Consider the following 16,786-nt stretch of genomic DNA (forward strand, 5'->3'; position numbering starts at 1 on the left):
TGCTGGATGGCATTTTTAATAAGATTTCTGTGATATTCCTCTAACACTCACACTGCGGTAGATATGCATCAGATGTTTCTCGCAGCATTAATGTAGCGTGTGTTTTTCGTCAAGGTATGAAGGAACAAATCAAAGATTGTGTGATGTTTTCAAGTCTGGGCTTGTATCCGCATGTAAATACTATAGTATGGATGTCCCACCCCCTGGAAACAGGGACGTGCTGCCCCCTATCAGCGACGGCAAGCCCCGCCCCGCAGCATCTCTCCGTCCGTCCGCAGGAGCTGGGAGTCTGTAGGAACTGGAGCAGACGGCACAGAGTTCAGCAGCTCGCACGTTAGTCCGTCAGTTAGCAAGAGCTGCTCCCCAGGCAGTGGAGGTGATGATGGCGGCGGCTGTAGAGAGAGGAGGCGTCCGGGCCGCTTTCCTGAACCCGAGCAGCGGTGGCGGCGGTGGACCGGCACCGATGAGCCTCCCGACCGGAGCGGTAGCCGGGTCTATGGTCCTGGGCTCGGGCTCCGGCACCATGCCTGTGCCCATGAACCTCTTTGCGACCTGGGAGATAGACCGATCATCACCGAGCTGCGTACCGAGGTAACGTCTGCGGTTGTCGGGTTACAGCGGGGTGGCTCCCGGTGTTTAATCCGTGTCATTTGATACAGAATCAGCTAACGTTACACAAAAGGCCATACAGGATAACGTTAGTCAAGACAGACGAGCTGCCACACATTTCCAACAGTGGTAGATTTGGCTAACTCGCAAGCTAACCAGCTAGGCAGCTAATGCTAAAGCTACCAAATAGCAACTGCTGTGTGAGTTTCTCCCAAGCATGATGCTAAAAGCTTATACGCTCCCCAGTAGCTAAGTTACCCCTTTTTATTTCACGCTTAGAGAACATGGCTGGCTAAATGTCCATTTTTTGTTTGTTTTATTGCTATACAGTTTACTAAAGATGTAGGGTGCAGGTCTATTTTCTTCTGTTGCACTCTTTGACTGTTTTATCTTAATCCGCCCCATCGGTATGATTAATAGCCGACAAAAGTTCAGCTTCTGTCTCTGGCAAAAGGGGTGTTGCTGCTCATCTTCGACTTTGTGCCTGCGATAAAAAAAAGATATTACAGTTTCCTATTTTCATGTAGGCCTGTGCTCGAATTGATTTACGGAATGCATGCCATCCAGTGGCAACCCATCTATAAATACAGTGCTACATGGATGCTGCCTGTGTCATACATGTTGAGTGTCAGCCATCCTTTCCCTCTGAAAGAGCACTGGATGTAAGTGTGGAGCTATTTGAACAACTGAGCAATTCAACAGCTGGCTTTTTCAAATCCATATTTTGTGGGGGGTTTCCTTGCTCTAGCATGTGGGCTGTTTTATGTTCATGTGGTTACATGTAATCACAAACTGGCTGTGAGCATAACAAATAATAGTGTTGGAACATCAGCCAATGCAAGAGAGTGGACAGTTTGTTTTTAGATGTCTTTTTTGGTGTCCAAGTTATTCCTGTTGTCTTAGTATTGTACTGATGGTAGCATTTAGAGTTGACTATTACAGTAATGTTGTGTATTAGTATTCACTGTCAGAGAGCAGGCACTGCTGCCACCTGACCAGGAACCTCTTGGGAACTGTGGGCACATTAATCAGCTTTGACCTAGATCTGTTCCACTCACTGGGAGAGCAGTGGGCTTGCTAAGGGAGGGCTTCCTCCACTCACTGTGCATATGTGTGCTTGCTTACTGCTCAGTGTCTGCCCGAGTATGCAAGTGTGAATGAAATCGGAGCACCGTGAAAACATGGGGAATGTACCGTCATTGTAATATTTCATCTCTTCTCGACAATCATTCCATTTGGGCTGATTTGAAGCTAACCTTGAATGAGAATGAATAGAAGTCTTTGAAGTGGCAGCATCCCTTTTTAATTTGACATTTTACCAGCCTGTGTGTTTGCGTGGACATCATTTCTAAAAAGATGACTCCCTTATTTTTTCTGTTTGCTTTGTTGGCTTTTTCATCAATTGTCTTGGCTTTTCTCTTTAAAAAAGCGGGTCAGTGGTATTTAGAGACGATACCATATGAGGCTGGATATTGATTCTCCTCCTCTGTCTCTTCCCGTGCCCTATGTGCTCTCTCCATGGTGGATGACATACAAGGTGCAGTATTAAAGATGAATAAGGGTGAGGATGATTATGGATTATTAATGGGCAGAGGCATAGATTAAAGGTTTACTGCTCATAGTTGAGTATAAGACTGCACGGCTGAATGGCATTAATCTTTATAACGTCCTAGATACTTTACGATTTGATACGTGACTGAATGAAAATTTTCTGAGATGATGCATGACATGAAAGTTTATTTACCCTGAATGTTAAATGCTCTGGTTGTGGTTTCTGTTTGACATGGTGGTTTGGAATTACAGCCCTCATAGTATCTTACAAAGTAATTTGGCAGGCCTATTTCTAGGCCACAGTGGGCCAGACCCACGGTGTTTGCAGACCACTAGACTGTTCAGAGAGATCTTGCATGCAGTCCAACCCAGCGCCTGTTTTGGGGATTGTGTCTTGAAATTCTTTCAGGGGCTGGGCCTCTCTTTGTGTGCAGCTGTTTGCTCCTCAGCTATCCCATAGCATTTGTGGATGTCCAGCTGAGTGCCATGATTTCAAATTAGGGCACAGGACCAGTACCAGTTCATTACTTGTTATTATGTCAGTCCTTCAAAACAGTACACACACATCTGTTGTCCTTTAGTCATCACAGCACTGTGTTTTTTAAAAACTGATGCTCCAAAGCAACTTCATATCTTGCAGCTCTACTGAAAGCCACACTTTGGGGAAAATATTTTATCCACATTGGAAAATATGTTGTCAGCTCTCATAGGCCCTCTCAGTGTGGGGATGTGGTTCCTGACAGCTTTGCTGATGACACACCTATGGCACAGTGCCATGAGAAGACTCCTTACAAAACTAGGAAATTTGTTTGCCTTTTCTTGCTGGATTTTCCTTCTTAACTGGCCACTTCTCAATCATACCTCACTCAAGCTTCACAGAGATATTTGTTACATGTGTTGTCTCAGCAGTGAGGTTTGGAAACGTGCATTCCTTACTGTTGATTGCTTGTAATGTCCAAACACGAGTGCTGGCTACATGCTTCAGTGAGTTAATGTGTTTTTGTTGCTGTGTGTCAGTTGACTGAATGGTGACTTTTACTTGTTAGAGGAGTGTTGTTTGAGCTTCATCCCGAGCACCACTGCCTCTGTCTGCTGGACAGTTACATTGTTTTCATCCCATCGCTGTGAAGCCTCCCTGAAGACACAGGCAGAGGTGAAGGCCTCTGCCAAATGTCTTTTAAACCCTTGTGGCAAACTTGGTCTTCCAGCTAACTTTTTCTACGCTGAATGTGTTATTTTCCTTTTTTTCCTTTTTTGGAGTAGCCTTACGCCTGTCTTTTCCTTGTGTCACCTTCGAAAGTAATATGAGACCCCAGTGTAAGGGGGTAGAGCTAGTGTACCCTGCCTTTGCCTGTTATGCCCCAGCCCTCGTTCCCTGAGACATATAGCTGAACAATGTTTTGGAAATATTGCTGAATAAGCCGAGATAGACGAGGAATAAAATGCACAAGCTGACTTTTCCTGAAATGTGCTTACTACTTACAAGGAAACATATGGACAAAGTGTTCATTTTAATTAAAGATAAGAGTCCAATAGGCTTGATGTGTGTTGTGGATGGATCTGTGTGAGCTGCATTGTAAACAGGGTGCTCATTGATGATATAGCTAAAATATTAAAAAGGAGAAAAAGGTAGTGCCCCCATACAGGAAGAGTATTTGGTCAGGCTGAGCTCTCCCAGGACATCAAGACACTCTTGTTTCATTTGAGGAGGATGAAAAAGGTCTGTTTAAGAGTTTAATCCACACTTCTTCACACCCAGGTGGTTGAAACACTTTGCTGGCTATTAAGGTTTTTGCCACACTTGCTTTGACTTAATTTGACTTTGACATAAGACTCTAACATGGAGATTGTTTGCTCCCTCCCCATGATTGATTTCTGGAAAATCACAGCCACACTGCAGCCTCTCTCGTGTACTGTAAAAAAAAAAAACTTTTTTCAGAGGTGTTTTTCTTTCCCATGACAGATACAGAAACATTAGACCAAGTGGGAATTACATTCCCTGAGGGTGCACATGCAATTAGATTGTGGTTAACCAAAGTTAAAGCCAAATTTTAATTAGCCTGCTGTGATGTGTTAGCTATTTTGACTTTGATATATTTGTCTCTCTGATGTCAACAGACTGAAGAATAATAGCATTTAATAACTTTGTAGTGCAAGAAGAGTTCTATAGAGAGATTGTAGTACTGCAAACAGGCAGTAGCGTCTGTGTGTGTCTGCGGCTAAGGCTGGCATTTGTTGAGGGAGCGGTGCAGTATTTGGAGGTATGACACTAATGCAGGGGTCGAGACTGCGCTATGTTTATCTACTAAGGATGTAGAATGTGTAGCAGCATGAGAAGACTGGCTTATTACCAAGTCCAAAGATCTTTTTCAACTCAGGGTCAAAAGTTGTGACATTTCACCCTCATCATTAATTAGATGAGAGTTATCTGTTGGTTTGGCTATGTCTGCTATCCGGGTTTCCAAAATGGAAGGGAAGTTGTTATTGTCATTAACACAGCACTGTAATGTTTAGATCACCAGAATTTTAATGTCAAGCTATTCAAAAAATATTCTTAAAGAATATATATATATATATATATATATATATAATTTTTTTTTTGCATCCTATTTTTTGCCTGTCTTCAATCTTTCAAGCTTTACTGTGAACCTAGGGAGGTGACAATATCTTAAACTTGTGCCCACTAGCCACAAAGAAACATTTTGCCTCTGACATTTACGTTGAATGAGGGAGGCATCTCTGCCCATTTGATTCAGGCAAGTCTCAAGACAACCTTATTCCCTTGAGACTGGGAAGGTCCTATCTGGGTAGTAATTGAGTGTATTGTGCAGGCTCTGCGGCTGAGGCTTGTTTCTTTCGCCCAGTGTCTCACAGTGGAAATCGAATGGACGTGTGCCACTTATATCAGCAAATAAAGCAAGCAAACAAAACCATACTGAGGTCTGTATTGAAGGAATATTGTGTCTTTACTTTTCCAGGTCAGTGGAGATGAATCCATAAGCCTCAATTCTGCATTAGTCAACATATCTCCTTATGCTAGTACAGCGAAAAAAACAACATGCTACAGCCCAATATTATGTTCTCCTGAGATTTCCATTCACTTAGTCTCACTGTTTTACTGTTTTAGTAGCAATATTGTGGATTAAAAACCAAGGTAACCCAGGATACAAATAAAGGAAGCTGGTCTATCAGATTATGTGAGCTTCTTTACCCTTTAACCTCCCAGGTGCCCCTCAACCATAAGGCTTAGACAGTGTTCCTCTTAGCAGGGGAACTGCAGTAGGGCTGGGCGATACGGACAAAAATCAACCAATCAACTTTACTGTGACGCAGCCTTTAAAACCAGGAAAAGACAGCGCTTAAGCCATATCATGATGTTAAGATATCCAGACGATATCTAGTCTTATATCACAGTATTGATGTAATATCAATATATTGTCCAGCCCTAAGCTGCAGTAATCTGATTTCATAACAGGAAAAGAAGATGAGCCAGTAATCTGATGCTGCACACAGACAGTGTCTGCTTAATCCCTGGGTTCCCTGTGGAATCATAAACAAGGCCCCAGCAGCCTTCTCCAGGGCCCTCCAGGAATGTGACACAGCACCCCATGTCACTCTGTGTCATCTTAAAGCCCCGCTCAGGCTTCAACAACACTATTGACATTTGATGCAGCGCTTACAGGAACAGAAATGGTGACTGTAAGGGGTTGGCCTGCTGTTCCAAACTTACCGGAGTTTGTGTAATCAGGCTGACACTAACTTTAGAAACAGATTCTCTCTTACTGTGATGTGGAGATACGGCAGCTGTCAAGGTGCTGCTTATTCCTCAGGACATTACAGCATTTTGCCTTCTCTGATCCTGTTTGGTCTCACTTGTCTCTTGTTTGTGTTTGGTTGCGATGTTCAAGTAGGGCTAAAATCCACATGCCATTTAAACAGTAACCTTAAATGAACCAATAATGTGTTTATGTTTTTAGCTTGGTTCAAAATTAACTGCATTTACCATGAGTGTCACTGGCGATGGGTTATAGCCCTCAGTCTGCTGCAGTGCTGGAATAATCAATGCACCAGTGTATTCTCCAGCAGAACAGATCTACTGTATATTTTTACAGTCAGGTGTGTTAGTTGTCTTTCAGTATTCTTACATAATGGGTAGCATGTGGTTGATATTTTTGCTTGATAAGACACTAAAATTATTAACCTGTTGATCAACTAATTGATTAACTGACTTATTGTTTAAATGCTTTATTGTATGAAGACACGAGCAACATTAGGTTACACCAGAAGCATTTGACTTGGGGACTGGAACCTGAAAAGACTTATTAGCATGTATGAAAATGCACCAGTATAGGTCAGTGAGGAAGCATTTCACTCAAAGACATGACAAGGCTCATTGCCAACCAAAGCAACTTTCACACTGCAGCTAAAACCTGTTTGCAACTGAGTTAGATTGGCAGTGTGAAAGGGTGTATCCGTCTGATGTCAGCTGGCATGGCTGTTCTGGACCCTGCGGCCTAATCAACTTTGTTGTGAATGGTTTTCAGTCAAATCATGCTCAAGTCAAGACCACAGAGTTAGAGTGTAAGGGGTGCTAGTCAATAGGCGATGGTGTATGCTGCTAAATTTGCAGCTAGGAGATGAAAGGAGTGATACCTGCTCATGGAGTTGAGAGATAGGTCTGCAGTTGTCACCTGCAGAGAAATTTAATGACTTCTAATGAGTAGGCCTAATTTGTTTGTCAGCAAAGCGAAATTGGAGAAAGACATGCCTTCACAATGTACTCATCTACTTTGATTGTCTAATTTTCAAGGTACTGTTATCACATATTTCAAAAAATTCAAAACAATTCCTTCAACTTTACTGTAGTTGCTTTATGTATTCTGGCATCCTGATAGAAAGTCTGTCATGAATTTTGGCTGGGGGGTCCCACCTCCCTGCTAACAGTCTGATGAAACTTCCTAGGCTAATAGTAGACCAGCCACCCCCTTCACTCCCCTCTGTTTCATGGTCACTCCCACCGCCTGAAATGTGTCAAGCTTTTCTCAGTTTCCTTCCCCCGACTTCCTGGAGGAGGAGGAATTTCCTTGGGAAACATTTCACATTCCTTGCAACTAGAGATCTGCTGGCACGGCCGAAAGCAGCCTGCTTCATTCTGGGTCTCCGCCCCCTTTTGTATCCCGTTGTTGACCAACACCCTGCTCCCTGGGAGGCGGGGCAGTTTTGGAGCTGTGCATTGCCCACCCCGTTGAATAGTTTTGCTGAACTGGCCCAGAGCTTCACAGAGGAAAGGACATGAGCTGAATGCCCATGGTGAATTCCTCAGAAAGGGAAGAAAGGTTTGTGTCCCCCCTCTCTGTACCTCTGAATGGGATCGGGGCCAGCTTCTAGAGTGGGTGGATAAAGGGGTCTGTACTTGTGGAGGGAGATCCCACTGCCCGAGCCAACAAGTGAAAGGCAAGAAATCTGTCCTCTGATACAGGGAGGATCCTGTCAAAACAAGCACATTGGGGAAAGAGAGACAATGTCTCTCAGCTTGTCTTCTCTCTCTTTCCCCCTCTCTCTGTGTCCTTATTTTCCACCTCTCCCCTTCAGGCATTTCCTGCGTTATATGTGCCAGTAGCAACACCGAGGCCATTTATTTCAAAGACAACACACTGCAGCATTTGGAGTGCTGTGGATGGATGAGAGCACATGACAGTCCATTAAAAAAACAACAACAACACATGTTGCACTGTTGCAACAGCATCCAGAGAATTTCTGCTACATTCTGGTGATGCCTCCATTAAACAAGCACTTGTGGGCATTTTTCTAATTGCTGTGCTATGCCTATAAATCCAGTAGAAAAGTTGTCCTTGTTTTGGTCAAATAAGAGACAGTATAATTTTTGCCTCTGCACTCAAAGTGAAGACACAACAATCCTCAAGCAACAGTGAACTGGATCTCCTCCTGCTTGTCTAATCACAGATTAACTGGCTAGAAACCTTTGCTGCCTTTGCTGTTAGTTCAGCTCTTGCACACTGTCTGTCTGTGGAAAAATACCTAAACCCCACAATTAAAACTGACGTTAATACGTTGCTTTAGATGTGTGTCAGTCTGCCCTGCTTCTAAGCATTACTCAGGGGAACAGTGGTTGAAGAAAAAAAAAAAATCAAGATGCTGAGTGGGAAACATCGCCAGTTCAAAATGGTTGAATGTTGGATAGCAGCCGGGCGAGGCTTTTCTCTGAAAATGAGGAAGGGGAAATGCGTTTTTTTTTTGTTTTTTTTTTACATCATCTATTGCGCATCCTTTTTAAGTGCCCACTTTATCTCTCATTTTACTGTGTCATTTTGATGAGAAAGGATCTCCCTCCCTTTCTGTCCTTGTTAAGGAATTGTGTCGTGGCATATCGCAGCCAATTGTTTTCCTCTTTCTTTTTCCTTTTTTTCTCTGATGAAGGAGTGCTATCCGTTTACTGAAAGCTGTCCATCTCTGCAGCAGGTCTTTTTTTACGTTGCATTTTTTGGGGTTGTGTTTATATTCTTCTTTTGGCAGCAAACTGTTGGCTTGTATGGCCATTACTCAGCTCTAATGAGCCTTACGCTTTTGGTTTCCACTCAGTTTGACTGATGTTAAATTACTATTGCATGGATACGAAGAAAAGCAAAGTCAGTACACAGAAAAAAAGGGAGATGCTGAGCCTGGACAGATGAAGCAGATTAGTCATTTCGATATATTAAGCTGGGGGGAATGATTTGGGTGGAGTAGCCAGAAAACATTTCTTGGCCATCATTAAATTGCTCATTGTAAGTGCAGTACCACAGTTTCTTTCAAGTAATATTGCAGAAACATTGTAATTGAAAGCATCAGTTGTTTAGTTGACTAATGAAATCGGCACTAGTGGAGATTACTGCAAAAGAACCACATGCCAGTAAATCACTTGTTAATTTAAGCCTCCTTCCTTTTTTCCATGTTGGTTGACCCTTTAGATACATACATCAAGGTGTATGAACCATAAAGAATAACACCATCTTATCATTTTAGGAAATAAAGCAGAATTTTATTTGCTGATGCTGACCATGGCACACTTATTGATTGCACAATATGCAGTTCATAGTGCACCTCTATTTGTCTTCTTTGAAGTATTGTCTACGTGGCACAAAATAATTTTGAGTCAGGCTAAAGTTTTGGAAGGCCTCTTTGTCAAATGCAGGGCAGGTAGCATCATTAGCACTGACAACACTTAACCATGCTCTGTATTGCTTCGTAAAGCAATATTCTTCGTACTGTGATACATCATGCATCATTTTTATTAGTTGTCCCCTTTACCAAAAACAGATGTGCAGATGTACACCACCAGTAGAAACACTGTCGCTTTTTGTATTTGTCTAAGTAGATGAGGCCAAGGGCATTTGGGTTTTTGTCCGTGTTTTTTCTTGTTTTTCCCTAAGCTAAGCAGGGATTCTTGAATATGTGGCCATGATGCAGACATTTCACAATACAATTTGGCAGTAGGGCCAGACAATATGTTGATAACTTGACACAACGTTAGGTGTCTGAGATTTTGGATATCCTAATATAATGATATGGCATAAGCCTTGTCTTTTTCTGGCTTTAAAGGCTGTATTAGAGTGAAGTGATGCAATTTGCTGAACTTATTAGACTGTTCCACCTGTTCTATTACTTGCCTGTACCTGTTTGGTCATCAGATCTACATTACTAATAACTGTTTATCAAAAATCATATATATGTAAACTTCTCATGAAAACACCAGTAGTCAGACCCTACAGTATCGTCACAATATCAATATTGAGATATTCAGCTGAAGATATTGTGATACTTGATTTTGTCTATATTTAATCTATTTTGTCCACCCCTGATTGGCAGATCTGTGGCCCAGCCAGTGAACTTTGGTGTTATGAAATAAACTGAACCTGTAGCATAAAAAAACTTGAGCCTGCATATGTTATGTTGGGTGGGCACAAAGGTACAAAGGCTTGTGGGTATGGCAGTAAGTTGTGCAGATGGGTGCAGCGCAGAAAAACCAGTAGGAGCAGTCTTGTTAAAACAGGCCCAAACAGACCTGTACTGCAAAATACAAATAAAAGTAAATTGCTTCTATAGATGGAATTAAAAAAAACTGTACATTTCATCAAGGCCACACCTAGGGTTGCTTAGTCAATTTAAGAACCTCAAATACAATCAGATGGATTTGTGCCTTACTCTTAAAACACTGTGAGGCTGTATTTATGTGAAGATGCTTGGGAACCAGAATGGAACGGTTGCCTTGCCTGTACAGGTATTTTAGGGTGGGGAAAAAAACTGTACACCAGCCAAATCCAGAGAAATTTTGGCTGCGGCTGGTAAGTTTATCTACGCTACCAGACAACCATATTTTGGGAGTTCTTTTTCTATTTAAAAAATTCAATTTGCTGGTTAAATGGTGAAAATGGCTATAGTGCAGTTTGGTAAGAACCAGCCATGCCTTTTCCCCTATAGGTATATTATAGCAATCAGTAGGTTTTCCATCATTTTTCCACTAGAATTTTGCAAACCTTACATTTTTATTCTGCTTATTTAGATAGCATATTAGGGCTATCCTACATTTATCTTTTATTCCCTAGGTTGGTAGATTGAAAGCTTGCATTAAATTTAAGTAAATTTGAGGTTTCCTTTATGTAAACTGGGACTGGGTCTTTTTTGATGTGCTGGGGGCTACAGATGTTCTGTTGTGTAAAAAGCTCCCACGGGTCAATGCAGAGGTCTGGCATGCTTTCCCCATCCATGCTTTTCATTGCGTTTTTATCCGTGCACAATTCACCCCATTCATCAGGGCTTTTTAAGATGAATCATCTTCAGTGATTTTTTTTTTTTTTTTTTAACGGAAGAGTGCAATAACGTCAGGCTTACATAAGTCCTGTAAGCTATAAATATTGCACTCTGACATACTGTGTACATTTTAATTTATTCATGCTGTTTAGCAATTCCAAATCTTTCCAAGTACAAGCATTTCATTTCTATTGTTAAGAGCTTAGGGATTATTTTTGCTCCTATTGCTGTACTTAGCAGCCCCAGAATGTTTCATGGTTAGACTACAGTGCTGGTCATGTACTGCATATGCTTCATATGTTTCTGTGAGACCAAGACTTAATTCTGTCAAGGTTCAGGGTGTTTGAATGACAGGATTTTCTTGGTCAGTAGGTCAGACGGCAAAGCTGTTTTAAGCAAGGCGTTGCTCTTGAGCTTGTTATGATCCCACCAGTAGACAGCATGCAAATATTGTTGATGTCATGCAGACCATCCACCATAATAGGATTTTAAAGCTGAGCCATAACCGTGTCAGAGGCTCTTAGCCTAACAGTGACTGGGTCTGTATTTATAGAAATGTTTTGATTAGGTGTTATTGGCATGAACTTTAAGACACATCTACAGGATAGGATATGGTTGAGAAAAAACAATAATGTGATGAGTCTGTACTGTTTTCTGCATTACATGGAAATATCAGTAGTTCCCCTCTGTAACGATTAAGCAGATCCTGGTCAAGGTGTCTCTTTCTGAAATGTGTTTCACCTTGGTGCTGATTTTGCCTGTAAACATGTCATGTCTGGTCTTGTCTTGCATAGCCACTACAAATATGGACCTGCTGACCTCATCAGTTTACAGTCAGGGCTGAACAAAAGAGCTTGTTTACCCCTTGAAAATGACAACACGGGATGACAGCCATGTAGTTGGTTACTTTAAATGATTGGCTGATAACACACAGTCCTCAGGACACACTGAGGTGTGAATGCAGCTCAGTGTTGTACATGTAATTGGCACCAGTGAGGCTGAAGAGATAGGGAAGAAGCTAAGAATAGTCTGATGAACCTGACTGGGAGCACAAATGTGTCTTGAAGCATTTGTCTACAAGGGAGGCCATGTTGTACCATGACCATGGCGCCATGTAACTGCTGGCTGTTATACTGTGATTACATATTTCTACACTTTTAGACTGCTTTCTGATTTTTTTTTTCCCACAAGGTGCAGTTGCATAGAAAATAAAAAGAAAAGGCAGGTGCTCCCATTCTTTTGTTGCCTGTTGTCAGTGAACAGCCATTTCTCCGTTTCATACTTTACTATCAACATGCCCTGTCTCCGTAGCACCCCTCTCCTTATCAGAGAAACATGTCTTAAGGACAGCCACACAGCAACAGTATATGGGTAGTGAAACCTCACAGGTTCACACTTGGCAGATAAAAATGAGGCTTGTGTTTTTCAAATTGGTTTTTGAGGAAAGGACACAGGCTTAACCCACCAAACGGAAGTAAAAATCTGGCACCGCAGCTGAGCTCTAATGCACCGGCCCTGCTTTAGTATTACATAAAATGTGCGTGTAATCCCCACAACAACCAGAGTCTAACATAGCCCTGGGATGCAGCATGCATGACCACAGAGTTCACAAAGACCGTAGAACAGAAGAGTATTACGACAGATATGAATGCAGCTATTGCAACATTTTTTCCTGCATTCTCACATGTACCAACTGGTTCATCTACTCTTTAAGGTGTCTTGCTTTTTTTTTCTCCTTTTTTTTTCTTTTTCTTTTTCATAACATATCCCTCAGGGTGATTTCATACCTGACTGATGACACCTGTCCTGCCTCCCCATTGCACCATATCACTCCGTTGCTGCTCACAGCTCTGTACCAGCTGGCCCGACAAAGCTAAAATCCTTCTTGGCAGCGACAGAACACAGGCTATGTATGAGGGCATTAAAAACAGCCAAAGCGCTGTCTTGTGGCTGCTTGTTAATTAACGTTAACATTGAGTCAGATGGAATCATTTATGTCAGCCCTCCAACATTCTCACCCTGATTCAATAAAGTGGATATTTACCCTTTCCTTTAAATCTTGTGACAATTATTCCAATTTTTATAGAACAGTTAAACTGTTAAGCACACTTACCTTCATGAGACCGCATTGACAGCCAGTATTAATTTCCAGCAATCATTATTTGGCGCTTTAACTTTTTTGGACTACATAAATAAGTATAAGTATAAATAATTGCTCTAGAGTATGACTCTGGGTTCTAATGTTTGTAGTTTGTGTATATACAAATAACAGCAAGAGAGAGGTGATGATTACAGATATCGTGGGAACCCACTAATTACCCTTGACAGTTCATTTAGGTATTCATGCTATAAATCGAAAATCTACCAAAGCGACTTAAGACTGTCACTTTAAAAGCCTAGGTCAGCATAATCCATTAATGGAAATATTATGCTTAAAGACTTTGGCTTCCATGGCCAGGGTTAGGCTTCCTTCTCATGTCAAAGCACTTCAGTGTGGTTCATGGCATTTTTTAAAACTGGATGTGCTCCATCTGTTGGCTTGGATGAATTAATATCTAAAGGGAAATGTTAATCGTTATAACTTGCATTTAAGATTAAAGAGAGCTGTCTGTATCATCTATGTGTTGTTGTATGGTAAAATTATAGGGATTTGTGATAAAGTATATGGGGAAGTGCTCTTAAATTAGACTTACATTTGCTTCCCTTAATCTTTGAAAGTGACTAGGCTGGAGCTTTATTTTTTCCCCCTTTGGTCAGATATGAACTGCTAAAGTTGATAAATCCAGTTTGAGATACTGCCATTGGTTTGTCTAGTTATCACTTAGTAGCCAAATGCTGCAAAATTTTAGTTGTGGCTTGTATATTAGTTTGTTTTCCTGTCTCTTTGACAGGTAAACAGACATTGTATTAATTTTTTTTTTCTCTCCTAAAATTTTTATTCCTTTGTGAAGCACTGGAAGGTTGTTGTGAGCCTGAGATTCTTTCGCCTCTGTTGCCCAGTTGTGTCTCATGTGAAACTGGGCAGCAGAGAGGATCAGGCCATACCAAATGAATAGCTTCCTCTTGTTCTCTTTTTGTACCCTGGTCACAGCCTTTTCCTCCTCTTTCACTCTGGCCTTGAGAAGATTTCATTCAGGGAATTAAAGCCCAACCAGCATATGGCCATCTGGCACAGATAACCAGATATTTGGGGGCTAAAATAGCTTTTGCGTGCAGGCCTAAGTGCAGCCTAATCTCTCATGGCACATCCCACTGTGTGAACTTGTTAAAACCGATCCTTTCAATCTCCTGGATTAGTCTCCATCACTCATAATGTAGATTGGATTCAAAAATTAATTGAGCAGCTCCCAAATAACCTACCTTTAATCTCAAACTACCTCTTTCTTCCCTCTCGAGCCTGTAGGACTTCCCAATCCCCATCGCCTTGCCATATTGGTCTACGCTCTCGGGATTTGAAAGAAAAAAAAATAAAGGAACATAGGTCAGCCCTAACCATGAATAGACTTTCCCCCACAGTGTTTCTTGTAGGCGAATGAAATATTCAGGGCAAATAGCTTTTAAACCAGCGTACACTTTATTTGGACTCAATTATGCAGCTAGACATGAACAGGTAATGGTGTTATGAAAGAACAAAGTGCTATGGCTTTCTTCAATATGGCTTTAACTGGAATGTTATGTTTTTTTTCTACGGTTCCCCAAGTGTATGCCTGTATGAATATCATCACATTCATAACTCGAGAGCACAAGCAGAAGTGCATCGATGGCACTGAAAGCATAATTTGAAAAGTCCTTTTTTTTCAAGCTTGGTCACCCTCCGGGATACACCAAACATAGACTGTCTCTTTTCATTCAGCCCTGGGTTACGTCACTCGCTCTCCATCCTCCACTTCCCCCTGCTTTGTGCCTCTGACAATCGCTGTGCACTGATCCGAGGGCATGAGGCTGGCAAAACATCAACCAGAATGCTGACCAGGGGGAAAAGAATTACAAAAGTGTGTTTTTGTTTAGGCAGCATATCGTTCAATTCAGAGGGTTTGGTTGGCTTCTTTCCGGATGCCATGCAAGCAAATGCGGAGCATGTGAGTCTGTGAGAAGCCATGGTTGTTATTCCATGAGAACTTGATAGGTTCCAGTTTTGACCCTCTGCAAGCTGTCGTCTGCACCATTCTGCAGTACTGCATGAAATAGCAGCAGTGTAACTAAACATGTGAATAAAATCAATTACCAGTACTTCTATCTTTACACCTGAGACAAATGAGGACATAAACATTGCTGAAGCATAGGGTTGCCTCCAAGAAAGTCAACCGATTTGAATCATTTGTCTAAAACCCAAGTTACACTGAGTATTAGTGTTTTTTTTTGTTTGTTTGTTTTGTTTTTTTGAGATAGTCAACATGCATTGCAACACCACAATACATCAGATTAAATGCACCCTATTTCTGCAAAGATGCACCTTCATGATCAAAGTGACAAGCAATGTGTGGTTGCAGACAGAGCTACACTAGCACACAGCCACCTTTGGTATGATATTTCTGTGTAAAAATGTAATAAAAAAAATAAAATCATAAGTTAGGAGTTTCATTTAACCAAACAAACCTGTGTGCTGTCAGCTTATTCCATCTCATTGCTCTGACAAAGCCGGTGTTTATGTGAGTTGTGCTCATAAATTTAATAGATTTTAGATGTTCACATATGTTTGTTTGACTCTGCTGCATTTGATTATACTGATTATGATTATGTTGATTATTATTAACATGGTCTAACAACATTGAAACTGTCTCATTACCGGGAAGTCTGTGGTTTAAAGCAACAACAACAAATCATTGAAATGTCATGGTGAACATCCAGATGAGCAACTGAGGAAATTATGAGTTAGGCACAGCCCTAATAACACATCAATATTGCATTGGGATGACTAGCTACCGTCTCTTTCCAGTCTCTTTAATTTTAGGACGTTTCTATCGCCAAGTCATTTGAGATGCTGCTGTCACTTAAGTGTTCCAGAAATAGAGTAGCCTGTAGCCACATGTACTTTCACACTACAGGACATCCTGGACTAATGGCATTGAATGATGGTAGATAAAGGTTTAGAGCTGTTTTGGAGTTGGTTTATCTGTTGACACTTTGTCGAATGGATCCACACAAGAGTCACACCTGAGTGGCACTGTATTATCCATGTGCAGGATACAGCAGTCATTTACCCCACTGAGCTGTACTTTATAGAATGTTAACTGAACTGTCGCTACATCAGTTCCATTTAGGATGTCTTATAGTGGAATGATCAAAGTTTCATATTTCCACCTGTTACATCATTCCTACCTATAATATGAAGCGAGATGTAAGGAGCTAGATTTGAATTGGCTATGTCAGTTCTGCCTCTAACATCCTGACGTTTCAAAAGCAAGGAATCAACAGAGAGGAAGCGCTGCGGTTAGTAAGTTCTTCCATGCAGCCTAAATGACAATTCCCACATCTGCACGCAGTTGCATCCTCTCAGATCTGATGCCTAGGCTGAGGGTCTGGAGCGTTGATTTCAGATTTGGGGGTGTACATTAATGCTTTTTGATGTCACTGTAATGAAAACTGTCTCTGCTGGCATATGTGCAGCCTCCTGACAGGCATATTACTTTACCAAAAGAACCCAGCTCAAAGCTCTGCATGACTGAAGCCTGGTCTGGGGCCAGAGGTGCTCTTTGAGTCTGAACTGCAGAGAAACCTGTGTGTGGTAAATTAACCAACCCGAGTTAGGGGAGGATGAGGTCAGACAGGGGCTAACAAAATGGGTTATTCACTCTGTGAAATGTGTACAGCCCATGGC

At 41.6% G+C, this 16,786-nt stretch overlaps 1 protein-coding gene across 2 annotated transcripts in view; it reads left to right on the forward strand.

The window, feature by feature from the left end:
• Positions 1 to 308: 308 nt before the first annotated feature.
• Positions 309 to 16,786, forward strand: part of LOC115372368 (phosphofurin acidic cluster sorting protein 2) — a 56,557-nt gene continuing 40,079 nt past the window's right edge. For both annotated transcript variants that reach the window (XM_030070204.1, XM_030070205.1), the window contains exon 1: positions 309 to 591. In XM_030070204.1, coding sequence (XP_029926064.1) covers positions 380 to 591 — 212 coding nt within the window. In that variant the 5' untranslated portion in view covers positions 309 to 379. The remainder of the gene's footprint in view (positions 592 to 16,786) is intronic.

This window comes from Myripristis murdjan, chromosome 15 (assembly GCF_902150065.1).
Source record: "Myripristis murdjan chromosome 15, fMyrMur1.1, whole genome shotgun sequence".
NCBI lineage: Eukaryota > Metazoa > Chordata > Actinopteri > Holocentriformes > Holocentridae > Myripristis > Myripristis murdjan.